At 38.7% G+C, this 27,927-nt stretch overlaps 2 protein-coding genes across 3 annotated transcripts; both read right to left on the reverse strand.

Moving 5' to 3' along the window:
• Positions 1 to 8,121: 8,121 nt before the first annotated feature.
• LOC134746049 (BET1 homolog) lies at positions 8,122 to 8,824 on the reverse strand. The gene has a single exon (XM_063680269.1). It carries the CDS (start codon positions 8,583 to 8,585, stop codon positions 8,247 to 8,249), a length of 339 nt encoding a protein of 112 aa, XP_063536339.1. The 5' UTR covers positions 8,586 to 8,824; the 3' UTR covers positions 8,122 to 8,246.
• A 2,571-nt stretch (positions 8,825 to 11,395) lies between these two features.
• Positions 11,396 to 27,729, reverse strand: LOC134746033 (zinc finger protein 358). 2 transcript variants are annotated; one of them, XM_063680242.1, is made up of 17 exons: positions 27,604 to 27,729; positions 26,971 to 27,059; positions 26,820 to 26,894; positions 26,144 to 26,313; positions 24,672 to 24,774; positions 23,416 to 23,629; positions 21,270 to 21,355; positions 20,792 to 21,016; positions 19,367 to 19,511; positions 18,988 to 19,147; positions 18,284 to 18,415; positions 17,837 to 17,910; positions 17,325 to 17,462; positions 16,721 to 16,828; positions 16,260 to 16,375; positions 15,805 to 16,050; positions 11,396 to 14,934 (listed from the first exon to the last, which is right to left on the reverse strand). In XM_063680242.1, exons 2-17 carry the CDS (start codon positions 27,028 to 27,030, stop codon positions 14,692 to 14,694), a joined length of 2,295 nt encoding a protein of 764 aa, XP_063536312.1. In that variant the 5' UTR covers positions 27,031 to 27,059; positions 27,604 to 27,729; the 3' UTR covers positions 11,396 to 14,691. The 2 variants fall into 2 exon arrangements, with proteins under 2 accessions (XP_063536312.1, XP_063536311.1); XM_063680241.1 differs by lacking the exon at positions 27,604 to 27,729 and adding an exon at positions 27,429 to 27,597.
• Between the last annotated feature and the right edge of the window lie 198 nt (positions 27,730 to 27,927).

The following is a 27,927-nucleotide window of genomic DNA, read 5'->3' on the forward strand; positions in this document are numbered from 1 at the left end:
GCTTCCGTTTCGGTCGGTGACTACATTGCTTAAAACAATTGTATGGCGGTCGGCATCAGCATCAAGCGTGCACGTTGAGAACCCGTTCAATCGTCCTCGGGTGACGCTACACCAAGGGCCAGTTGCACCAACCACAATTAGCAGACTGATCTGATGATCACTCGGCAGTGAACTAGAAAACTATCCATACAATAAACTTTAGCGAACGCTTTAACGGTGACAGACGGATTGATGCAACCGACCCTAAGTTACTGAACGCCATGTGACGGGGCTGTAAGTAGCCGAGATGAAAATTGTATATCGATAAACGTCAATCTAAAATTAAAATTGTATCGGGATGTGAACAAAAAGTCACGTGACCATTTCCATACATTATTTAAGTTTCTATCGGCCAGTGTTGGCCGAAACGCTAATGCAATTAACCATTAACCAGTACAAATTAAACCGTAAACTGTAACTGACCGTTAATTGCAATTAACGTTCGGCCAACACTGCTATCGGCGTTTTCAAACGATTGTTTCTTGGTTAGACCCTATGACCACCTTAAGACGATTCTCGCTGATTTGGCCTTGAGCGTCTCAGCGTCTCTGTACCCGCACCCCGCTCACTGCGATCGTACGTGAATTTCGTCTCGGTGCGGCGACTGCGGCGGAACGAGGTTCAAAGAATAACCTACAGCCCAGAGGCGCGCGGCATTTGGCGCTATACCTCGTATTTGTGTATCTTTTGCAGATATTTTGTTGTTTGAGTATGAGTAGATCATGCGTGTAGAGGTCGTAAATTATAATAGAAATATATTCCCTTATGCATTATACTTTACAAGCCTCAATTAGTTAATTTGTGTTTTATCTGTTTCTTACAAATAAATACCTAAGTCAAATCGACGGATTAAGATTTATAGCTAAAGCTTGGTATGTACTAAATTGAGGCGTACAGTGCGTTTATTTTATACAGTTTTTTTTTATCCGTAATAAATAAATATAAATAATGCCATTAATAGTTAACTTATAAAATTAAAGTACCTAATAGCTTCATATACTACTACAAATGTGTTATTTTTCGAAATTCGAAGTTTTCTCAATCATTACGTGGGAATATCATCATTATTAGGGTTCCGTACCTCAAAAGGAAAAAACGGAACCCTTATAGGATCACTCGTGCGTCTGTCTGTCTGTCTGTCCGTCTGTCACAGCCTATTTTCTCGGAAACGACTGAACCAATTAAGTTGAAATTTGGTGTATATATGTAAGTTTGTGACCCAAAGACGGACATGTAACGTAAACAAATTAATTTTAAACCTACAATAAACTTAATAGTAAGTTTTTCCGTAAATAAAAATACGATAGGCCGTTTTGCTAGTTCTCAATCGATTAAAATTATTTTTAAACTACAAAAACAATGTTTTTTAACAGGTACTATTCATACATACAACGTAATAGGTAATAGGTAGCTTATGATCAATTATTTATTGTTTCGAGATGGAATGGAACATTATTCAAAACGTAAAACTTGAATGACATTATAATATGTCGGTTAGAAAACATTTATTTATTTATTTCAAATGAAGTTTTCTCAAACATACGTATATTATAGTATAATATATACGGATATTATCATTACATTCATTGTAATAGACCGCAAAATACCGTGTTGCGCTCGCTAATGCGCGTCGCAACCAAATCAGCGCTCTGCAGTTATTTATTCTTTGGCCACAATAACTCCGATATTATAGCACTTTGCTTGTGCATAAGCGAACATAGTGCAAGGAAGGCACGGAGCGACGAGCGACACAGCCTCCTCGTCTCAAAGCTGGCACACGACTGCCGGCCACGCCATTTTCAGGCTGCATACGCATGAAATGTGGAAAAACGTTCGATTTCTTAAGAAAATATTTTTTGATTAAGAAAAGCTATGTTGCATTTGTAGAACCTGTTAAAACATTTTTGTTAGTTTAAAAATAATTTTAATCGATTAAGCCGTTTAGAAGTTATAAGCAAAGTTAGCCGCAAAACGGCCTGTCGTGTTATTTTTTTTTCGGTGAAACTACAAATTTCAGGAAGAAAGTCAAATGTTGCGATTGTTGTCCATAGAGTGAAGATGCATATATATTTTTTTCATAATTTTTGGTTGACTCATTTAGAAGTTATAAGCTCTAAAAAGTAACAGTTTTTGGCCAAAAACTGCGCGAAGCGCCTTAAAACTTTCCTATCAGAAAGTTAAGCTGAGCTTTACTTGAAAACTTCTGGGTGGCGTGTTTTTGTTGGCGCTGCCGGCACGGCAGCTCGTAATGGTGGCGATCTAAACTTAAAGGTTACTTGTCAAATCTCGATATAAAGTCTTGTCAAAAGAGTGCGCTAACCTAGTGAATATATTAAAATATGGGAATATTCGCATTAGAGCCATGCTGTGCTTGCCACATCATCAAAATACAGTTTATGGGTATTGAGTACTGGAAAGTGGTATGTAATTTCAATCCAACTAAACACATGATGCCCAAAACTCAATATAATGTTACATGTTTTTAGCATTATGTATTTCCACGTTTTGAAATATTATTTCCTATACCTGTACTTCTTTTTTTTTTGCATTAGAAAAAGGGTAAACAATCTTGACGTATTTTTATTGAAAAATCCTTGAAATTTTTTTAACTATTACTTATGAAAACAAAAGAATAATTCATGTCATTAACGGGTCTAACGCGTTTAAATTTCATTATTTTACCTTTTTTCTCCGATGTTTCAGCTAGCAAGCACTAAAATAATGAAATTTAATCGCGTTAGACCCGGTAATGACATTAATTATGTGAACAAAACGCGAGAGTTCAAAGTGTTATAAAACAAAAGTAAATGATCATATCGTCAGGTGACAACCGAAATCACTAATTACTAAAAAAATATTAAACAAAAATCAACCTCATTATGGTACTGATATGGTTCACTATGGCTATGAACTTGTAGTAGTAATGAGGTTGGCAACTGTCAAAGGTTTGCAGAGATGGCGGCATCAAGCTTGCCCCTTTTTCTATGAGATTTGGCTTAAAGGGCTGGCATCCAGGGCATTAAAAAAACAAAAATTTGACACAATTCTAGGGATTGACAGGGCAAGCTATGCTGGCGCCATCTGCTAATTATTTCGACCAGCCAACCCCATTAGTGAGTTTTGGTTGTCACCTGACGAGTTCAATCAGTTTTTTTTTTTCGAACTGTCAAAACGATTGGTCACTCTGGAATTTATATGAAACACTAGCAAATGACGTCACGGTCAAGTTATTCTAATCTTTATAGTTCTATACAATTTATGAAATAGAAATTGTGTCTAAAAATAACTTCTGTCTACGTTTCTCTATTATTGTTCTGGTGCTTTATTTCATGCATGGTGTGAAATCATCAACATCCCTATTGTTACATATTTGCTGTGACTTACTTTTAAAAAGTTTTCAATAAAAAGACACGTCAAGATTATTTACCCTTTTTCTAGTGCTAAAAAACGAAGTATAATAATATTCTAAATTTCAAATAACCATTAGTAGGTAGGTACCTTATTATTCCGGTTTAATCTGCTCTCACATTTACCATAACATTGCAAGGTATATTCACTACTTTTATTTGTGTGTAGCTGATGTAAGATAAAACCCAGGAGCGTATTCTTAGTTGTATAAAGATACGTTCTTAAGTGAACTGAAGAGAAATATTATGTAAATAGAGTATGATCGGCTGTTTGGATGTGTAAGTTCATTTAGTTAATGTTTAGGTATTGTAGTGAAAGACAACATGCTTGGTCAAACACTGATTTATTGGAGCTACCCACATATGATAATATCTAAGATTAAGACTACCTACATATTGTTATTGTAAATCTACAACAGGTATAATTTAGTTGACCAGGAAATTTATTTAAGGTGGTGAATTAACCTTTTCGACACCGTGTCAAACACAAAAGCTGTCACTCGGATGCCACGTCACCGAAGTGTCAAAACTGAAATTGAACTTTATGCACATGCACGTAGGTCTATGTTGCTCTGTGGTCGGTGACCGATTAATTCCGTCTTTGGCGTTGGACCTGCGGTGCCGATATATCCGTCATTGGCGTCCAAAAGGTTAATTATGCCTTATTTTATTTAAAAAGATATATTTCTTTTCAATAGATTTACATAAAGATAATCTGCAGCAATGTAATAAATTCGTAGATATGCTTGAACTGAACTGAAACAACTAAAACGTTTGCGATTTATTGTAGGTAAAATTAGATTATCAACGGCGAAATACAGCATTCAAATACACTACTACGTCGAGAGCAGTAATAAAACATATCAATCAATTTTCGGTTGTTAGGCGCTAGCTGTCCACTTTGTCTGGGAAAAAACACTTGCCCGCGAATAAAAAAACTCACTGGTCACCGCCGGTCGGACACCTACTTATAAGCCTGGTTTCGTAAATTTAAAGTTGCCTTGGTTAGGTCGGTACTTCATTATAGTAACAACATCTACATAACAAATGTTATAATCTAAATGCATTAGATAAAATATAATAGAAAGTATTAATGAAATAACGAATACCATAATATATTCTCTGGATTCTATGGCTACACACTGATTAATAATTATGAAATGAGCACCTGGTGAAGTATTTTACGATTTCACACTAATGTAGTTTATTTTATGAATACCAAATTTTGGTCAAGAAGCATTCATTATACAGGTGACCCAGAACAACCACGTCACAGTGGCACCGGAGGTGGGTCAACTGAAGAGGAACCTAACCAGCTTTTTTTCTTTTTTTACGTGGAGTAATGCAGTTAAGCATTCCGCCCAGCCGAACATGACCCCAGTAAAAGTTGCATGGTTTTCTAGTTATCGATGCTGGTAGCCTGGTAGGTACTAAAAATGTTAAAACAAAGGGAAAAATTCTCATATTTTTTTTTCCAGTAATAACTCGAAAACCGTGCAACTTTTACTGGGGTCATGTTAGGCTGGTTAAGTTCCTCTTGAGTTGACCTACCTCCGGTGTCACTGTGACGTGGTATTTCTGGGACACCCTGTAGAGAGTATAGGTTCAAAGGTAATATTGACTGCTAGTTCTTATAATAATTTAGCGCCTTAATTTGTAGTAAACCACATCTCTCTTCATGCATTGTATAAAATGACATCTGATGATCTTAGTCAAGATTATATTAGTTAATTTGAAGATTAGGCTCGCCATAATTTTGCAGTTTCTAAATTGGTCAATAATATTTGATCATATTAATTAGATGTATAATATAGTAGGTATGTAAAGTATTTTTGTTTTTTTTATCTGTAACTATTTTAAATAAACATTATTTGCCACAAACGTGTTTTAATTAGTCATTTTGTAGTTTTCTTCTAAAGCACTTCACACCTTACTTATAGTTTGTCAAAGAACTCATTTCAAAAAGACAGAATCATACTATCTTTGTCTTACACTAGTACTATCACCCAAAAGAAAAGGAAACTGAAAACCTAATATATCACGTATCTTAAATATTGCAACAATAATAAAATAAAAATAAAAAAACAACTTTTTCAAACATATTCATATCAATCAAAATTAAACTATCGTTAGACATATTTCAAAATATTTAAATCACTACGGTTATTATATAAACACATTCACACATATCCACACACATTCACTCACATGCACACACATTCACTCACACACACACACACAGGTTTTATCTCAATTTTGTAAATTCAATTGTTTTGAGTGCACTAATTTCTCAACATTATATCATAATTTTGTTTTTAAATTTAATTTTAAATAATAATTTTAATTTTACTTAATTGTAATAAATTATATGTTAAACTTTACTTTAGCTAAAGTTCATACTAATTATATAATATCTTCACCTAAATATTACTTCAAATGATATGTTCGGTTACTATTTATAAACCCTTAATAGTAGTAGCGGGGTCTTCTGCCACAAGTATTTACAATACTTACAAGGAGATTCCAAGCATAACTAAATTGTAAATTGTGAAATGTTTTAACCAAAATAAACAATTTTTCATTTTTTAAAATTTTTCAAAAAACAGTTTTTTCATAGTTTTTTTTGTTCTTATTTACTGACAATCTGGTTTGACCAACTATAATTAAGTAAATGACGACAGGGATGCAGCTCTAGTTAGACACGGTAGAGATATCTGCATCTCGCATCTACGTATTACTGTGTCCCTGTCGTCAGTTACTGAATTAAGTAAGGTATGTCAAACACTTAACTCTTGAAACAACGGTTACAAACATCGCGTTATATATATACATATAAAAGACTTGTAAATGTATTCGGGTAATCGCTCAAGTCAAGCCTTTTATAAAATGCAACCAAGAAAATTGACCCGTCAGTACTGGCCTTTAAGAGATAAATCAATTTGGGAACTAAACATAATCTTATATCTGAACGTACCGGGATGATGTCACTGTCATTAACACGTGAAATTCGGTGAAATAATATGTCAATGTCATCTATGTTTTGAAAATGTTGGAACTGAACCTGAACTAAGTTGTAATGAATTAATGTTATTAGTATTTTGCCTTTCTATAAAACGTTAACACGCTATATTCTTTGAGTTCCAAGAAAACAGGACTTTTAATAACACTAGTTGCATTTCAATAATAAATATGTACTGAGAACAGAGAATATGAATGGTAAAATTGACTGCCTATTCCTTACTGAAGACCGTATGACCAACCGTAAAAAACTTTTTGAAGAAGCAATAATGTCTTCTAGATCAGGAAGAGTGCTCTACATTATGAAGGAAGAATTGGAGGAGCTACCAGAATTGTCTCAAGATTTGGGCTCTGTAGATCGGCACTATATGAAAATGATCAGTTTTTTATATGCAAAAAGCTTAGAATCTTTGATTGAGGGTGTTTCATCTTTGCCTAATTGGCAAAATGTACCTGCTACCATAATCCTGGATGATTTGAGCCTTTATTGTGGGACTGATAAGATTCAAAATGCTTGTGGTATAGTCGCATTTCTCATAGACACTATTCGCAGTTGTGAAATGTTTCTAAAGCAGGAATGCAGATTGCTAATATCAGTGACAAAGGACTCTGTTGGGGATGAATACTGCCATACTTTGAGTGATTTATATTTTTAGGACTTAAAAAGTGATCTATATTACAAAGTTTTTTTCTTTTTCATACTAAACCTGTCACTTCATACCTTTACAAGATTATATTTTGTCCATCAGTTACTGAGCCCTTGAGAAAAACACAAGACTCTCAGTTTTTATTTAACCATAAAAAAGTGTTTTTTTACGATAAAACAATATTGATATATCAACACACAAAAGGTGAAATGTTTACTATGATTTACTTCTAGGATTTGTTTTGTAAGGTTTCTTTTCTAATCTTTCTTTATTTCTTTTATTTTTTTAAATAAACAAAACTGGTCACAGTTTTTTTTTGCTTGTATCGCCTGGGGATCGAACCAACCAAAAATAAAAATTAACTTGTTATTTTATTCCACTAGTCGATACAGTTCTTGTTAATGTTAAATTTTCTCCAAGAAACATTAGGTCTTACGCTCGTCTGTCGTACTAGTATCCATAAAATCGCATATTAAGTTTTTTTTTTAATGTTTAGTCTGTTCGATTCCCGGACGAGGGAAGCGAATTTACAAAAATCTTTGAATGCAGTTTTGTTTCTTTTTAAAAATAAAAGAATGTTTCCCTTAAGCAAAATGAGCTAACTTAAGGTTTTGAAGTACTTTCCCTCCAGGGCCCATTAATTTTTTCCACACTGAATTATATAAAGTAAGGTGCATTAGGGTACCTTTGAAAGTGGGATCATTTTGAAAATGGTTATAAAACCAGAAGCACTCCATACTTTAGCAACACTTATGCTACTGCAATGCTTACCAAGGCATCTTGCGTGCTGTTGCTACAGTAGAAAGTGCTTTAAGTTTAGTCTATATTTGGCATTTTCAAATTTACCCTGCTTTTGAAGTTATACCAATGCACCTTGTTTTACTTATTATTGATAGATTCAGATCAAGCTAAGTATGACATTAACACTTGCACAGTCTATGCTATCAAAATCGCAGCCAGCTTAGCTTGGTCTTACTCTAAAAAGCATATAAATGCTAAGTAACTAAGACTGTGTTTTGCAAACTATTTATTTACATAATATTTTATGTAACAGTTTTTGTTACTTAATAAATAAATACATATGAACAAGAACAAGGTACAGTTTGGAATTCAGTAATATAATTGTTTCACCAGATCACCTAAATTTCAAAACAATATATAGTAGGAAGAAGACAAAAATCGAGAATAGAAACAAATAAAATACGTAGTAATTATGATTGCCTTTGCCCAGCCTTAATACTCGGCCCATGGTTTTCCCAAGAAAACCAGAGCTTCTATCGACATCGTCATCAAGTCCACGTAAGATCTTGTCTTGATATCGGACTTCGTTGCCTATTTCTATCGACATATGCTTAAGAGTGCTGATCTTCCCGCTGAGCTCCTCTGCCATTTGATCGTTCTCGTGAGCGACTGCATCTTCTGTAGCCACCTTGGGAATGGGCTGGTACGCGTACCCGTCTCTAGCGCGTCTCATACTGCTTCGACCCGCCGTCTTGCTGGATTGTTTTCTTCAAAACAAAGTCAAATTAGATTACGACAGTGTAGTCTTCTTCCGTTGAGTTGCGAAGAACGTCACTGATACTGGTATCGAGTTGAATGACTTCCTGATCAATAACTGACTATGTAGCATTCTCTGTGTAGAGAATTAAACCTTTAGATGCTAAGTGATCAAACAACAATAATTTTTTAGGCAACAACTGGACTAGGCATTTATGACAATTTCTTGACAAATCATCATTGCGTTTTGTTACCTTTATGATAAAAAGTAGTAGTACCTATCAACTGGAGTTGATTTTATATAATGGTTTTTATTCCCTTTCTAGCCGTTTAATTTGACGATAGAACACAGTTTAAATTACAATTTTAACTTTTTAGATGTAATAATTTCAAACACAAAAGGCTCGTTAAACCAAATCCAAAATAACTAAACGCTAAATGACAATTAGCGTTCGTTCAGAAATCAAATGAAATAATGAATGAGGCTAAACCTCAAGGCATAAAATCCCCGTGTGTTCAATTCCGGAAGGCCTATTGTGAAATAAATAGACCTTGTTTAGATCATATGAATCATATCGCACGTGATTTTTGATACATTGCGGCTTAAGATTGATCGATGTCATTGCACCTGCTTAGTCGGTAATATATCACAAAATCGCGCGCGATTTGTTGCAGGGTTCCTATTCCTATACATATAACTTGAGTCTGTACCATATACCTAGTCAGTCTCACTTTTTTTTTATTCCCCACCGTAAATTTCATTTAAGCCTAGATTATCAATGAATAAGGAATTCGTCACGTATACGTCAATGAAGCCTAGTTGTTGTCCTTGTTGTCCATGAATCTAGTATAACTGGATCGGTCATGAGGAGTGGGGGAAAATGACCGAACGGGATAGTCTTATGTATCTTTCAGTAGGAGTAGCAGAGAAAGCGCTGTTATTGTTTGTCCTTGTCATAGTTTCACTTTTCCACCGCTGCCACAACCGAGGTTGTGGCAAACAAATAAGTACGTGACATGTCATGTTTGTTCGTTGCTTGTTAATTTATCGTTGTTTTGTATGAAATTGTGCTTTCTCTTATGAAATATAGTGATGGTTAGCGTTTTGAATGCTTGAACTTTGATAAAATACTGGTGAATTGTTCTGTAATCGGCTGTAATAGCCGCTCTGAGCAAAAATATGAGATCATAACCTTTCACACGTAAGTACGGTATTTTACACCTTCCTCTTAACGCAATATGTGAGAATAACATCGTAAAATTACGTTACACTCAAAGCAATGTAGAATCAAACGATTTCAATAAAAATATCACAATTATTTACGCAAATTAACAAAACATTATTTGTAAAATTATCCGCCCAAATTACGTAGGTAGGTAAGAGTCTGAGGTCAGCCATTTTTAAACTTCTTCTTAATTTAGCTGCCTAACAATCATGTTAGGGATACCAGATGAAAATATCATAATTTTATGGGTAATTTTGACCTCGAAGTTTTTTCGTACTTCTAATTCCAAAAAATAAATAAACAAATGTTGTGAAGATTAAATGTGGTTTAAATTAATTGGTGTGATTGCGATTTGTGATTTCTTTAAATTAAAACCCATAATACATTTTATTTTACGTTTTATTTACTAAACATGTTTAGTTTTGTACCACCTGCGCGAATTATAGGAGGTATTTCATTGTTTATACGCCTAAAAAGAACGGCCCATTGACATTTTATTTAACAATTTTTTAATACCGTCAAACAAGCTAACTTTGCCTCCAGGGTAATCGCCCCAACGTGATATCAAATATTGGGGTAATTCTTACCAATATGGTATCCCCACGTTTATGACGTCATCTATGTCTATCCCTTACGGGCGCACGCGTATAGCTGGTCTATGTAATGCTAGGTCTATGTTGTTGTCTTGTTTTTTAATCTGTGGTTGTGTGTCAAAACCATAGATGGTAGGATCCTATAGATGAGCTAAACGCGTGCGTCCGTGAGGGACAGAACATACGCAATGCGACAAAATGATTGGTCGAGTCGGATTATTTGTTGCCACGGAGTTTATTAAACCGTGCATAAACCATACTAAATTAAGGGTGGGGACTAAAAAAAGGACAGCGACAAGGACAAACAATGATAGTGCTTTCTCTGCTACTTCTACTCAAAGATACATTAGACTATCCCGTTCTGTCTGTCCCCCCCATTCATGCCCAATCTAAACTAATACTAGATTCATGGTCAAAATATACAGGGTGGATTTTCTTAGTGGGTCAGTGAGGGCAGCTGCCAGATTCCGTGCTGCTTCGCGAAAATGGTCTTAGAAGACCTTCTTCTTCTTCGTGTTAGGGGCTATATCAGGCTCCAAAGCCTATGTATCACTGCGACCATCTCATCAGAGCTAGCTTGGCCCGACTCTATACGTAGTTTTTATTTTAACACCGTCGCGTCGGCTTGATTGATATATGGCAGTATTTACATTAGATGCGTATTGTATCACACTTAAAATTTCACGGGGCTTTCTATGTATGCTCACACGTACACCGGATTTGTGCGCGGATCTGCATTCTGTGATGTAACTGCGTAAGATCCAATAGAACCAATGATGAACTGGGCTAATCCATGCGCGGACAGACGGGGACTTTAAGGGGTCCTATTTGACTACGGAACGCACCGTACCGTCCCCCTGGCCGCGGGAAGGCCATTGATGGGGGATGGGAGGGTGTGTGAGACTCGCGTACTACGGAACCCTAAAAAAGGGAAAGAAAATTTTGAAATTATAAAAAAACAAATAGTGTGGACTGTTTTATTTTATTGCTTAGGTATACAACATATATTAAGACAAGTTACATTTGGTTATGTTCATGACAATCAGTGATGTATATGGATGTTGAAATAAATGGGTGATACTTATATAAAATAATTAAAAAGCTAAGAAAAATTGCAACGGTTTTATTTATGAAATTTCATAAAATATTCTGCATTAAAAAACATGATTGAAACAAGTTCTTAAAATTTTGAAGAAAATACCATAAAATACTAATAAACTTATTTTGTGTATTTAAAAAATTAAAACATTGCTAACACATTGGTTATTAAACATTTTTGGGGAATGTATTGCACCATTATTTATTGATTTTTGATAATAATGTTATAATATTACATTGTAGGTGTCTGATGCCAACCTCCTATGGCACATACATAAACCACCAGTTATTTATGGCTATATCACAAAAAAGCAAATATAAACTGTTAAAGAACCCCAAAACATACACCATTTTGTACTAAACAAAGTATAATATTGCAAACTAACTACACAAGTACACACTTATGTACAGTTTCGTCTAATCTATAAATCAGTCCATTAATAAAATACAACATACAATCAATACGACAACATAATATGGAGTCTTAGTAATATAGGCAACAGTGTTACAAACAGACAAACATAATCATTCAATGTCACGATAAGTAAATGTCCCAGAACTATTAGTTCCAAAATTCTAGCCTCGAGCTCTCCTCAGTTTCTAATCTAATATAATATTTACAACAATTGACAGTTTATCATAAACCACACATTTCCTATTTGTCTAATTCCCAAGCAAAAGGAACAAGGTGTCAAATCAATGAAGATTTCTATGACATCTGCATGCCAGTCACTCAAATGATCCTTTTGGTTGGGCACAACACGTTTAAGGGGTGTTACGGCCCAGCCACGACATTGCGCGACGGGCGGCGGCGGCGGCAAGCGTAGGTTGGACCGAGACACAGCGATCGAACCTTTCGTTCCCACCCATGGTTGCGCGCGCGCAATGTCGTGGCCGGGCCGTAAAGGAGTTCTAATAAGACTTATTCATCGTATTTTGGCCGAGTCATGACACATTCTACCAACTAACGGAAATAATGGGAAACAACTGTATATGTATCGATTCATATTTCATACCTTACAATTAGATAGATAGAAAAGGCTAGAATCATGCACTACAACGATCAACAGATCCACAAACACTCGTACAATCTAGTATCATAAAGACGGTATGGGATCATTTTATAAACACCTGTAATATACGCGAGTCTTTTTTCTTTTTGTTAGAAAATGACTCGCTTGTGTTATAGGCATTTATAAAAAAAAGGTCCCAGGAGTCTCGATTCTCGATCTTTGGGATTACTCAATCCCAATATCACAAGGCGATAGCAGGCACTTACATCCAATCATGTACAAGTAATTTATTAAGACTGTCAGTGTCCTTCAGAGTTTCACTAGACCATTTACTGCTGGTAAAGAAATTGTGACAATGATAAGCGATGTAGCCACCAATTTGCCTATTAATGAATTACTCGGTAAATACCCGTTAGTGCAGTTTGCACACACATTTATAAATTTATCATTGATAAAACCCGCCGTAAGCCGTAGTAGCGTTTTACTATACGGTACGGCATACATTTCTACCTCAAGAGATAAAACAAGATTCTACGTTTTTGTACCGTAGAGTACTTTACCTTTTGCTGACCAAGGGCCTAATACCTCTTAGATGTAAAAAAAAAACCGCGTAACAACATGACACTAGGATTATCAATCTTGTTATGTTGTGGTCCAATATGAATTATGCTGTATTCAGTTTCTTAAATAGATATGTCACACACTAAGTCCAGCTTTTAAATTTATCAAATATCTTACAATTTGTATAAGACCGCCACATTTCTGTCACTATTACATTCATTTTGGAAATAAAGGAGATTCACTTTACTTTATTTCAGCTATTTATTTACACATTATTATTTTATGAATTGACAGTGACTTATAAGTAATTACTATTTTTCCATAAGACTGACAGTAATTTAGGCAGAGACTTGAAAATGCGAGAGAGATAGAAAATATAAGCACACCTTTTTCAACTACTTGTTCAGAATATTCGTGCACGATATATAACTAATTTTCAACTATTGTTAAATAACCCTTAATTATTGTAACCGATCGCGGCTGAAACATAGATTTAATAGGGTCTAATATTACTCTATCTATATACATTATACATAGATGGCTATTTGGGTTGATCTTAGAAAAAAAGTCTTGTGCTACAGGCGCTTATGTCAATATGCTTCCTACACACAAGGTCCTTTTTCGCATGAAAGACACATGTTTTTACTAGAACACAATCATGACTGGAATGCCAAGAGGTTCTAAGGCTATCTCATTGTATGCGTGCACAGTCAACTCTGACTATCCTTGTCGCACGCGTTCAGATGGCAATCTAATCATAAAACACGGCTATTATAGGGTATACCGACCGGTACTCAGTACCGACCGATATAAAAGAATCGAAAAGTGACACAATATTTAACAAAAACCTAAAATCGTTATATGTAGAAAAGGCTTACTTGATTCCATATCGTAACTTCCTCTAAATATTTAAATCAACTTATTATTGAGAATAATAATTTTATTTTTATTTTATTTTTAAGAACCGAGTGACTTGTAAAATGTATTTTATTTTATTTTACCAATAAAGATCTGTATATCTGTATAACCGCTAAATTATTGCGAAGCGATATCAGTCTTCGACTAGGTACTTGAGTTCTTTCAAGTGGCATACGTCATTTTGAGTTGTTGGAATTTCGATTTTATTTTAAATAATAAAATTTAAATGACGTAAATTGTACGGGAACCGGATCCTGCCACTTCAAAGGCAAGATGGATGGATGGAGGGAAGATTACCAAGTAACGGCAAATCTAACTCGGTGACCATGTACAGAGCAGATTATTTATTTCGATAAATTTTAGACCTTTAGGTATCCAGTTGTAGGACCCTGAATCTTCTTATTCATACGATTTATAAGGTCGTTACAACTGACCATAACTTATGGCCGCGTTAATCGGCCAGCGACATGTGGCTATTTTCATCTAATTGTCTATTGATAGGTATCTGAAAGAGAACGGTTTACATTTACATCTCCATCGCGCAACCATCACAGATGTATGATAAACTAAAATTTACACATATCAGAGACTCACAGCTGTTGGCTCGCTCACTTGTCTCTTCAGGCTCTTTTCTCGCGCGATAGTCGCGGCCTCTGCCGCTTCGGTCGACTGCGTCATATATGCACCGGAACGTGTAGTAGTAACGCATCGCGGCGGGGGAATTCTTCGGCGCACATTTCGCACTTGAACGGGCCGCCTTCCTGAGGTGAGGCTAGCGGGGAAGAGGGTGGGGATTGTTTGAGGGGCGGGGAGGGTGTGGGAGGTGCAGGGGCGGGCTCGGGGGAGGGCGTGGGGGAGCGCGGCGCGATGGCGCGCAGGTCGTCGGCCGGGTGCCGCGGCGGCCGTCGCCCTCGGACCTGTATTGATGAAAAATTAGGTTTAATAAGCATACAGACGGTTTTTGCACTCTCAACAATTTTATATGTAGACTCAACATTTTCAATTGCTATCAGACTATAAATAAAGAAATTCAAAATGGCGGACATTGTTTTTAGGGTTCCGTACCCAAATGGTAAAAACGGGACCCTATTACTAAGACCTGGGCAGACATATGTTACGCCCGGAGGATTTATCTTCTAGCGGCCCATCATACAAGAAAAAATGGTAAATTTGAATCAATGGATTACAAAATAGAATTGAATTTGTTTTGTTATAAAATCGAACGATATAAAAAATGGAAATATGTTCCATTACATAATGATCAAAATTTCACTGTAGGTAATTATTGCTAGTATAAACACGGTGGGACGCTAGAGGTTACTTGCAGCTGTTAGCAGCTGCAGGGGCGATCACAATAGATCAGAAATTTTAGTAGTGATACAGAGATATAGGAGCCCGAAATAGCCCCTAATAAAGAAGAAGTTACTAGTACCAGTAGTATCAAAGAGAATTAAGAAGACATAGAGTGCTCACTCCAAACATCGGTTTGTTACCAAAAATACTATTATTTTCGTAGTCTACATCTAGCGTCAAGTAGCGGAACTCTCAGTAGTGCTACTCGACAATAGATGTCGCGGCAAACAAGAAGTCAAATGCTCAACGATTTTCAGCTAATACCTATTATAACCAGAGTAACCGGAACTCTATTTTAAACTCCTTCTGCTTATAATATTAGTTATAAATTGTTGAGCAATACACTTTTCGTCAGTCGCGACACATGCGACTTCTAGTGTCGAGTAGCGAGTTATTATCTTCTTAATTATCTTTGCTAGTGCTAGTACCTATACCTGTTTGGGTTTGGGTTTGGCGCGGCGCGGCTCGGTGTGTATCATCTTGGGGCGCGGGGGCGGCGCGCGGCGGCGGCGGCGCGGCGGCGTGGCGGGGGCGGCCGCGGCGGTGGGGGAGGGGGAGGGGGAGGCCGCGAGGGAGGGGGACGGGGAGCGCAGGGGGGACGGGGAGCCGCGCTCCCAAGAGTGCCGCGGGGACAGCTCCGACTTGATTTTCCGTCGCCGCTTGTATTTGCGGGGACCGGTCTGTTGGATGAAGGTTAGGATTAGTTTCATTCAAACTTTAGCATCACACGGATCACACTTATTATGATAGAGGAACTATGTAAAAGCACGAAACACACACTTCACACTTATTATAATGGAGTAAAAGCACGAAATAATTGTTTGGTATAGTAAAAAATAAGTAATAAATATTGTCCTTTCTTTTAAATCAATCCAAAAGCCAGGATTACCTGCGGCTGGCGCTTGAGCGCAGTGTTGGCGTCGCAGTGCTGAATAAGGTGCTGCACCAGCTCGGCACTGGAGTGTAGCGTACGACCGCAGACCACACAGCAAAACGAGGGACCACCTACGATAAACATTTCAAATTTGTACGATAGACAAAGAAGAAAATCGGGTGGGCCGATTAAACTTATACTCTAGTAATCTGCTAAAATGATTTTATTTAGATTTGTTTTTGATTATGAACTGTCCCTTGTAAATGTAACATTTCTGATTGAAGAAATGTCAATGTTCACATTTACAACTGACAAATCGTATACATAACAAATCCAGATCAAATTCATAACCAGTTACTACAATCAGGATAAGCCTCCTGGTCCATATTAAATGCGGCAAAATTAGATTTAGGAACTCCCCTAGCAGTAAAATGACAAGAATTGAATAAAAACGGGTGGTATAAATGTATCCATACCGTTGGCGCGGCGGTCGGGCGCGGAGTGGTGGCTGCGCACGTGCTCGCGCAGCACCACGCGCTGGTTGAACGCGCGCGGGCACACCGCGCACGCGTACGGCTTCTCGCCTGCAACAACATTCAACGTTACCACTCTAAGCGAACCCAATGCCAGTTAAGATATGATGCAGCTGATATGTAGATACTCTGATGATAGATAAAATGTACGATCGCGACAAATAAATTAATTAAAGAAAACTTATATCTTACACATAAAGTACAGATTTACAGAATGGTTTGTTTGTCTTACATACTGTTCGCGTATTCGTGTTTTCTTTGCATACTGCCCTCCGCAAAGGCTTTTCAACAGAACCCGCAGGCGTAGCGCTCGTCGGTGTGGTGTGAAGTTTATACCGTCTACATAAGGTACATGGCTCCCCGGTGGATACATCAGAACCGGCCGGTGCGGTGTAGGGCGGCTCATCGGTGTGATGAGAACCTTATCCCGTCTACATAAGGTACAGAACTCACCGGCGAAACCAGCAGAATCGGCCGGCGCAGCGTAGGGCAGCTCGACGGCGTGATGTGAACCTTACCCCGTCTACATAAGGTACAGAATCCTTACCCGTATGTATACGCTCGTGTTTCCTCAGAGTGCCGCCGTCCGCGAAGGCCTTCCAGCAGAACCGGCAGGCGTAGGGCCGCTCGCCGGTATGTATTCGGATGTGGATTTGTTGGGAGCTGCGCGAGCCGAATACTTTGCCTGTTAAATGCAAATGAAAATGTAATGTTTACATTGTATAAACAAGATATGCGTATTGATTATCGATCTATTGATTAGACATCTAGGGTTCGATTAAGTATACAAAGGGTCAGATAGATGGCGCTGTTAACTTTACAAGTTAACAGAAGAGAAGACTCTTATTGACTTTATAGAAATGTATTAATTCTATTTTGTATTGGAATCTTTTTTCCTGTTTTTCCAAACACCATTTGATGTTCTGACCGCTACGACTATTTATATAGCACGCAATAATATACTTTAATCTCTTTAATGGAACACTATGAAGGTTAATTTTCAACTTTAATCATTGTCGGGTTTTTGTCGTCTGTCGCGGTCAAAAGAATGTATCGTACCGCACTCTCTGCAGGGGAATTGCCGCGAACCACTCGAGGACGTGTTATTTCTTCCCCGTGACATCTTCTTGAACCTGAAATACAACATATCAATAAAATATTTGATAATTAACTGGATAATTTTGCATACTTATCCAATGAGTTATTTTAATTGGTTCGCTTTGGTTCGGATGCAATGGGCTAGAAAATGACAGAAGTGTTGATGACGAGTGTAGTGCTGACAGGATAGGTGCCGATAGGTGCCCGACACTGTGTATGCGGATGTTTAGCCCAGCTCGTAGTGGCCTGACCCGAGGGCCACGAAACGCACGCACCTGCACGCTCGACGCAGACGCCACAAATGTATGGCGTGTACGCTCCTAGCGTGCGTTCCGTGGTCGTCGCATGAGACTTGTGCAGCTGCGATAGCTGCGCAGTGTCTCGTCTGTAAGGTGCAGTACACAGTACCTGGAGGACGCGGGGCGGTCGGCGTGGCGCTCCGCGTGCGCGAGCAGCTGCAGCGCGTCCGCGCACGTCTCGCCGCACACGTCGCACGAGTGCTCCGCCCACGTCGACGACGAACTGTCGTGCCGTTTGTGACTGTCGACAATGACATCGTGCATTATTTACAATACTTAATGTCAAAAACGAGGGACTTCTGAAAGCGTGTTCCTAAGAAGAAACCCTAAATAAATAAATATAAGGAGAAAAGATCACGATTCATCTCGGAATAGAAAAAATCAAGGACTGCAGATTGGTTCTCTTGTGCAAGATGCCGCAACGGGTAAGACACCGTATGATGTTGCTACTTTATCATACTGCCAGTCTCGCAAGTTTTACGAAAATACGTCTAGTTTTTACCAGGCCTCGCTGCCCGTCGCCCGTGACTCGCTCGCTCCCTCTATTATGTCGTCGTCAGATGCGATAAACCATCAGTTTTATTCCTACCTGTGTGCGGCAGCCTGATGCCGACGCAGCAGGTCGGCCCGTTGGAAGGCGACACCGCAATCTTGACAGAAGAACTCGGGGCCTCGCCGCGTGTCGTACACGGCACGCTCACTCGTTCTAAGAGTGAGACAGATAGAACAATAATGCACCGCACTCTTAGCTATATTCGACCACGGGTATTTTATATCGACTTGACCTGCAATAAACCCCTCGTTTATTCCTACCTGTGTGCGGCAGCCTGATGCCGACGCAGCAGGTCGGCCCGCTGGAAGGCGACGCCGCAATCTTGACAGAACAGCTCGGGGCCTCGCTGCGTGTCGTACACGGCTCGCTCGCTCCCGCTGTCGGCTAGCGGCGACAGCTGGTATTCCATGTCGTCGTCACCTGCGATAAACCCATACTTTAATTATATGGCCGGTGACACAGTAATTAATTATGTATTACATGCCCATGCCATTCACCAACCATCCGGTTTTTGAATCGACAGAGAATTTGGCGGCTCGGTCGGGTAGGCTTTCAACGAAGGGTTTTTGGTCTGAAAGGACACGAAAAACCATCCACAATCCGACGGCATGAACCGGGCGTCTTCATCGCAACACTGACCCGAGTTGGAGTCGTAGGGCTCCCTGGTTGGCTGCTGCGGCGGCTGGTGCGGGTGCCGCTGACGCGCATGCGTGGCCAGCGCCTCGCGCGACCAGCACAGCTCGCCGCACGTACCGCACTCTATCGGCGAGTCTCCACCGTGTATCTGACAAAACAAAATATATATTATTAGCTTAGTAATATGCTAGGGACAGGCCCGACAGCCTTCTGAACACATTATTGACATTTTAGATAATTTAGATTGTCCAATAGGAGAATTCCACGGGCCGTACAGAAGCATTTTATTTCCTGTGTTGCGACTTTTTTTTTGGCATTATTTTTCGCGATTATTTTTCTGCGCATATTTATATTAAGCGATTATTTTTCTGTGCACATTTTTGACCATTTGTCATAGAAAAGGAAACTCTTATACCTGCAAATCTTCAGAAAACTCGCGTTCGTACGGGACAATGGTGGACAATTTCATGGAATGCTCCAATAGTTGTTAAATGGAACGCTATGCACATGGACAATAGAGGTGCTGTTGGGCTTATTTAGTTATTTAAGATATAGATTTAGTTTAATTTTATTTATTGTATTATAAATTATGTAATGTAACTATTGCAATGTATGGATCTTGTTATGCGAAATAAATATATTAAATAAATAAATATAGTTATAGTTTAGTAGTATAGGTTGTAGTAGGCGGCAATGGAAATGTCACTGTAACGACTCTCTCGGCTCTGACGATGGCGACGGCGGGGGCAGCGCTGGCCTCAGCACCGCTGCCCTGATCGAGGGGGTCTCGCTGTAACGACTTACCCTAGAATGTGACTGCAACGCTTTATGCCTACAGACAAAGGGTCGGCTTGGATCAGCTGGCGGCGGTCCGGGTTCAAGCTCTGACGGCGGGGGCAGCGGTGGTGGCGACCGAGGGAGTCTCGCTGTAACGACTCACCCTAGAGTGTGACTGCAACGCCTTCTCCCTAGTGAAGCCGACCCCACAATGCCTACAGACAAAGGTCGGCTTGGATCAGCTGGCGGCGGTCAGGGTTCAGGCTCTGACGGCGGGGGCAGCGGTGGTGGCGACCGAGGGAGTCTCGCTGTAACGACTCACCCTAGAGTGTGACTGTAACGCCTTCTCCCTAGCGAAGCCAACCACACAATGCCTACAGACAAAGGGTCGGCTAGGATCAGCTGGCGGCGGTCAGGGTCCAGGCTCTGACGGCGACGGCAGCGGTGGTGGGGATCGCGGGAGTCTCGCTGTAACGACTCACCCTAGAGTGTGACTGCAACGCCTTCTCCCTAGCGAAGCCGACCCCACAATGCCTACAGACAAAGAGTCGGCTTGGATCAGCTGGCGGCGGGTAGGGTTCTGGCTCTGATGGCGGCGACGGCGACGGCAGCGGTGGTGGGGATCGCGGGGGTCTCGCTGTAACGACTCACCCTAGAGTGTGACTGCAACGCCTTCTCCCTAGCGAAGCCGACCCCACAATGCCTACAGACAAAGGGTCGGCTTGGATCAGCTGGCGGCGGGCAGGGTTCTGGCTCTGATGGCGGCGACGGCGACGGCAGCGGTGGTGGGGATCGCGGGGGTCTCGCTGGAGAGCGCCCGCGGCGGGACCATTGCATGGTGCGTGCTGAGGTCATGTTCTCCCATACGTCTCCGTTCTGCAAAACGAGATTCATTGAGTATATAATTATTACTAATTATTGTGGAGCCAAAATTATTAATATCGGTAGTATTTTATTATTTACACGTAAGCCGCACGTCATCTCTGTTTTGCTACTAGTATCCCATCAGAAATTTTATTTTGGCTTCGCGATAATAGTTTGCAGAAAATAACTTTGCTATAATATAATATGTACAAGTTAATAGGTAATAAAATAAACAATATTTATCATTATCATTTAATTGACTTACTTCTTCAGGCACTGGCGCGGGATTCTTTTTTCGTCTTCCTCGCTTTTTCTTTGGTTTTATTGCTAGACTGTTATCTAACACGTCCTCTGTAACAAAAATGTGTAATAAACACAGGTTAAAAAATATATCAAAATATACATATAAAAATACAAAGCAAAGGAGTCTATCCAACTAGGGAAAAAATCAAATTATTAAAAATATCATATCCACTAAAGGATTCCGTTAGATGTTGGTGAAAGGCGCCTAGCCTTTCAAAGATAACATACACCAGAGTATTTAGGACGGGTAATGCCGTGGCCGGGTGGTCTAGTAGTCAGGACGTTATCCGCGTAAGCTGTAGACGTAGGTTCAAGTCGCGCCTCACTCGCCTCAGTGGACTAGGTCACTTTTTCCTTAGTGTATGTATGATGATAGACCTCACTAGCAAAGAAATAAATACAAGAATTACCAATGGATGGAAAAAATATTGGTCTATAAAGGAAGTCATGAAGTCCACTAATCTCAGCATTACCATTACCATAAAAAGAAAAGTATTTAACACATGTATCTTACCCTGCATTACATACGGATGTGAGACATGGGCACTCAACAAAGAGCACCGAGACAGGCTTAAGTACTGCCAGAGATCAATGGAAAGAAGTATGACGGGAACACGCAGACTAGACAAAGTGAGAAATGAAGACCTGAGACAAAAAACAAAAGTGACCGACATACTCACTAAAATAGATCAGCAGAAGTGGAGATGGACTGGCCACATGTTGAGAGACAGGCGGGAAAAATCGAGCAAAATAGTAACAGATTGGTATCCAAGAGGTTGTACACGGGGCCAGAGGAGACCTCGAACAAGATGGGAGGATGAACTCAAACTCACAGCGGGCCCGAACTGGAGAAGAGTGGCCCACGACAGACCTCAATGGAAAGAGCTAGGAGGCCTTTGCCAAGCGGCACACTGAGCTACGGGACATACTCTAGCTCAGAATAAAAGGGCTAGATAGATAGATGTATGATATGAGATATCTATTTCTGTTTATAAAGGAGTCAATGTCAATGGTAATTAAACAGAGTCTAATCTAAACTCTAAAGCCCAAGACAGGGATGAGTGGAGAAAAAGTGAGGAGGCTTTTACCCAGCAGTTGGGATCTGCAGTCAGCCCCAAAACAAAGCCAAAGTAAAAACACAAAAACAAGAAAAAAACTTGACTGTAGAACAAACAAAGCTTAAATAATAATAATAAGCCCGCAGGGCAGCTTGTGGCGAGCTGTTGGGGAGTGACGACCCCACGGACCCGAGTGCTCCAGAGAGTCGGTCAGGGTCTCCGTCTCCGGCGTGTCTTCGTCGGTCGGAGTGGACCCCAAGGGGACCCGCAGGACTCTCAGCTCTGGCTTGCCTTCATTGGCCGTCCAGAGGGGAGTCGTAAGAGCTATATGCTCCAGGGGTGGAAGTGAAAGATGCATAAGACGCGAGTTGGCACAGTGGCTGTTAACAGTCACTGGGTAGAAAGCGGCGCACACCTCTCGACACCCCTGAGCCGCTCACACCGGTGTTGCTCCTGGTCGTCTTCACGACGGCAGTTTCAGGGGCCCATCTAGTCAGCGGCAAGTCACCACCTGCCGCGATAACGTGTATTAACATTGTTATGGCAGGTGTCCGGAGTTCTTTACAATAGCCCAGTCTCATTGCCCACCCAAACTTCAATCCATAGACCGGTATACTGTTCACTTTTTCTGCAATAGTCCCAATGCCTGCTGCGACCGGTTCATGGGTGTCTATTGTTGCGCCTGTGAACGGGTTCCAGCAGGCGTTCTACATGACATTAAAGCTCTCCAAGGGGCCTCTACGTGTTGGATCTATATCCCCACGCAAGCCTATCAAAAGACCGGGATTTATAGGCCCGTGATATCCAAGGAGATACAAATAAAAATAATAATAATAATAATCTAAACTCTTAGAATTAATCTCTAGAAGAGTTTCGGGCACCATAGTGTGTACTTTAAGATGGTTTATCAAATTGCACTTGCGCACTCAATGGAAGTTGAACCTTCTGTACAGTAGTTACATTCCGTATTTAAATGGCAGTGCAATGGTGCTCTTAGAGAGTCCCTATATGGCAGAACTGTCGCTAGTAGAAGCTTATAAAAGTACTAACCGTAGTCCACCGGGTCCGCGTTGTCGGGCACCATAGCGTGCACCTTGAGATGGTTCATCAGATCGCACTTGCGCACGTAGCGCACCCCACAAAGGTTGCAGGCGTGGGGGCGGTCGTTCTGGTGGGCCACCATGTGGTTCATCAGGGCGGCTTTCTTGCGGAACCGCCGTGAGCAGAAGTCGCATGGCCACGGTCGCATTGCTGTGTACTGGTCCTGGTGGTAACGACGACTTTATATAATGGATATGCTCTAAATAAAAAATAATAAATATTTATGGGACATTCTTTCACAAATTGAATAAGCCCCACAGTAAACTCAAGAAGGCTTGTGTTGTGGGTACTCAAAGAATGACATACAAATACTTAAATATATAGAAAACACCCATAACTCAGGAACAAATATCTGTCCCAATTACACAAATAAATGCCCTAACGGGGATTCAACCCAGGACCATTAGCTTCGTAGGTAGGCTCACTACCGACTAGGCCAGACATTGCCTTAAAAGTGCTTTTTTATATGGATCCGCAAAGGCAAATAATACAGAGGTTCGCAAGTGTGCGTGAAATTCATTTGGTCGCTATTGTCGCTAACCGCGTGGCGGGCAACATAGTGAAATCGAGGAGTGCAAAAAGGACAGAGTATGAATCAAAAAATTTTGAATTTATAGACATTATTTTGTTTATAAGTATAATAGAACACTATTCCTGCATAACGTTGCAAAGCGGTGTGTAATATATGCATAAGAGAAATTCTGTGTCGAAATTATAAGAAACTTGTCTTACCAATAATGTTTAATATAATCCATTCGGTACTTGTTGGTCGCTAATGCAGGTATCTTTATAACTTAATTTCTTGTCAGCTCACATGACTTTGAACAAGTCTTTCCACAAAAGCAATACACTCCAAAAAATTAACTTAGCATTACCAATCTATGTATTAAAATGTATTATCATGCAACACTGTTATTTTATTATTGTATGATAGGTACAACTATAATCTTCAAACAAAACACTGAACATTATCACTAGCAAAATAATGTTTATGAAGTAATACTGTGGAATTTTAACATAAATTGAATCATGTTTATCTTCTAGTACCTATAAAAATTATATCAGAGACATGACGATGTATTAAATTCGACATTAAAATGATATGGATGTAAAAAAACTGTTAACAAAAATGACTAATAAAGTAAAACCATACAAGAATACACCCAATGTTAATACAAATATTATAAATCCTTCAAAGCACTTACCTGATCTGTTGGAAGCGGGACGTCAATGTCATTTTCCTCTTTTATGTCTAATACCGGGTTTGTAAAATGCTCCAATGGAACCTCCACTCTGAAATTATACAAACTAACAATCAAATATTAATTACAATTTGCAATAGGCACATTAATTATAATATTTCTTTGTAGATCCTGCAGGAACATTGCACTTATTGTGTAAATGCATGCAGCCTGTATTTATCTCCATCTAGGTTTATGTTTGATTTCCATTTAAACTATGGCTTGAGATATAGACTTTACCACTATAAACATAACAACTTATCCATATGTTGTTTTCGACTAGGGAACAAATCAAATTATTTTATGAAATATTTTTTGATTTGTGTTTTTTATGTAGTCACACTACTGTATATAAATTATAAACTGAAATAGATAACATACACTAAAGAAAAAGTGACCAAGTCCACCTCGGCCACCGGTAGTTGTTTAATTTATTTTATGACTAAAATGAAAAAACTATTCTCAAGACACTCAAGTGATCAAGTTTAACTTGTTGCAATAGAGTACACATGGTAAATAAAATAATATTAAAATGATGGTATTGCCAGGGGCTCATTTCATAGCCACCAAGTGAGTGCCACTGTTTATGTACAGTCACGTCTAAAAATATCGGTACGGACAAAGTGCCAATACTATGTATACACGACTATTGCCCATATATTAAGGTAGTGATGCATATTTTTGGCACTTTTTCCGAAACTATATTTATAGATGTGACTGTACATAAACAGTGGCACTCGCTTGGTGGCTATGAAATGAGCCCCTGACAATACCATACATACACACAGTCAATATGCCGAGCCAGAAGATTAAACAGTAAAAATAAATAATAATACACGTCATTACACCTACACTCCGTTCCACTTCAAAAATGTAAACTAAAAGAACATGAGACCTGGGGCCCGTTTTTCAAAAGCCTGTAGCTAGTGATAAAACTAGAAGTCCCTTTCTAACAAAAGCTGTCAAAAAGTGACACCGCTTGTATTATAAGTTACAAGCTTTTGAGAAACGGGCCCATGGTCATCCCATAATACGATTTTAATAGATACAGAATGTTCTTCATTGGGTGTTACATTTTATTCTGAATCCTCTTTTAACTCTAGAATGCTCGCGCTATGAGCAATTTGCCGCCTGTGGCGAAAAAACTGTGATTACCTACTTGAACACCGTGTACATTTGTCAAGGTCATTTTTTGTACTAGGAAGTGTAAAACTACAATAAATGTTACTTTTTCAAAAAGTTTTTGATTTACTATATCCCATAAAATTATTACAAACCGATTTATCCATTAATTCGAACAAAAAATAATGTTAACTATGGGAGTCAAAACGCTTGACACGCAAAGCAGTCATGGTTTCACAGAAAGGCGCCAAGGTTAAGATTTTTGTAATAATTAGAATATCTAATAACAGTAATAACAAAACCAAACAACTGACCTGTCCTGCCCCTCAGTCCAATCATCTGTAATCACCTCCTCCGTAACGCACTCCACACTGGGATCCACAGCCAACTCGGCAGCATCCGTATAACTAACTACATCCTGAGACAAGAACATCAGATTCTCTGCTGCTATCTGATCTGTGTCTTGTATGATTACTTCTGAGCTCTGCAAATGTCAAAATTCATGAGATAGTTTAATAAATAATAATTCAGTGAAGAAATGTGGTGTGCATCTCTATTATATTAATTTTAAATGTTAAAGTACATCAAAAAAAGTACAAACGGCAGACTTAATGCCTCATGGCGTTCTCTACCAGTCAACCATAGGGCCAAACAAAAAAATGTCAAGGTGGGTGCAGTGAGAACCATTTAGAAGTTATTTTATTCTATTCTATGTTAAGAAATTCGTAAGTCATATCTAGCAAGTAAAACATTATGATAAAAATTTTTTTTAGATTTTAGAGATTTTTAATTAATATATTTTCCAATTGTGATTGAAATGAAAATAATTTGTTCTTATTTGCAGTACTTTCTCAACTTAAACTGCAATTAATAAAATTAAATATCACATGCAAAAGGATACTACATTATGACATTGTGACTCATTATTTTCTTAACATAAGACTAAAATTAAATTTTCATGTACCAATATTAAATAAAATTCATATTTACCATATTGGAGTAAGAACCAGCTTGCACATTATCTAAGCCACAGATGACCTCAGAAGCCACTACACCAGGGATGTGCTAAAAGCATAATATACATTTTTAATATAAATATCAGAAAAGTTTAATTAATTTAAAAGATAAGACGATTATTCACCTTTGACTCAACTTCCTCCTCCTCCCAGTGGAGATTGAAATCTTCACCTTCACCATCCATTTTGGCTTTCTGTTATGTACCATCCATAACTAAAATTAAGAAATAAAATAATGAGTACAATTAGACCCATAAATTAACTAAAACAGTTACAGTAGCCAACAACTACGGGACCCTTATTCCATACCATCTTGTCAACAATATTCTATACACTATATAATTCCTAAACCAAAACATCAACATAACCTTATTTAACAATATATTATTTTCCCCGACAACGACCTATTAGTGGACGAAAAACTAAAGACGGAAAATTCTAATAAGGGAAAAGTCACTTCGCTAGCGAAACATGGCATAATCAAACAGAAAAGCTGAACAAAAATGGTGTCAACAGTTATATACATAAAACGCTTAGGTTATCCTTGTCAAACGAATAGGTTAATAAACAATGATTTTCTTACCGATTTTTACCAATATTTGGATGAACAAAGCTTCTAAATCACGAATCGCAATGAATTTCGAGATAATAGAAGCTATAACATATAACTATACGTTTACATGACGCAATCAAAGCACGTATCAATACTTGAAAATTGGTTATAATAAAATGTCGACAAAAACTTTGAAAGTACTAACCAGTTATTTAACTAAACAATAATATTTTAAAACGTATTACGCTGTTTATATGGTTAAATTTGTAAGAATTTGGTTAATAAAAGAATGGTAATCTTCTTTCGTCAGTTTCGTCCATTTCCCCAATCCATCCATTTTATGTTTCGTTATACCTTAAACGACTTAGTAAACATAAATTTTTATTCATATTCTCTACGCTTATCGATGTTTAATGATAGGTGCCGTGAAATCATTAATTAGTAAATTTAAATTATTTATATTGATATGATTAATGAGCAAATTCATCTATTTTTTACTCTTGAAGTAATAAAATTATTAAACTTTGTC

Source organism: Cydia strobilella, chromosome 12 (assembly GCF_947568885.1).
Source record: "Cydia strobilella chromosome 12, ilCydStro3.1, whole genome shotgun sequence".
Lineage (NCBI taxonomy): Eukaryota > Metazoa > Arthropoda > Insecta > Lepidoptera > Tortricidae > Cydia > Cydia strobilella.

What these genes read in the sequence shown, in the direction of transcription:
- LOC134746049 (XM_063680269.1), bottom strand. Translation starts at nt 8,585, where the DNA reads ATGAGACGCGCTAGAGACGGGTACGCGTACCAGCCCATTCCCAAGGTG.
- LOC134746033 (XM_063680242.1), bottom strand. Translation starts at nt 27,030, where the DNA reads ATGGATGGTGAAGGTGAAGATTTCAATCTCCACTGGGAGGAGGAGGAA. An exon ending in GCCCTACGACTCCAACTCGG is followed by an intron (nt 19,148 to 19,366) that starts GTCAGTGTTGCG and finishes GGTTTATCGCAG; the next exon opens with GTGACGACGACATGGAATAC. An exon ending in ATTCCCCTGCAGAGAGTGCG is followed by an intron (nt 17,463 to 17,836) that starts GTACGATACATT and finishes TGCATTTAACAG; the next exon opens with GCAAAGTATTCGGCTCGCGC.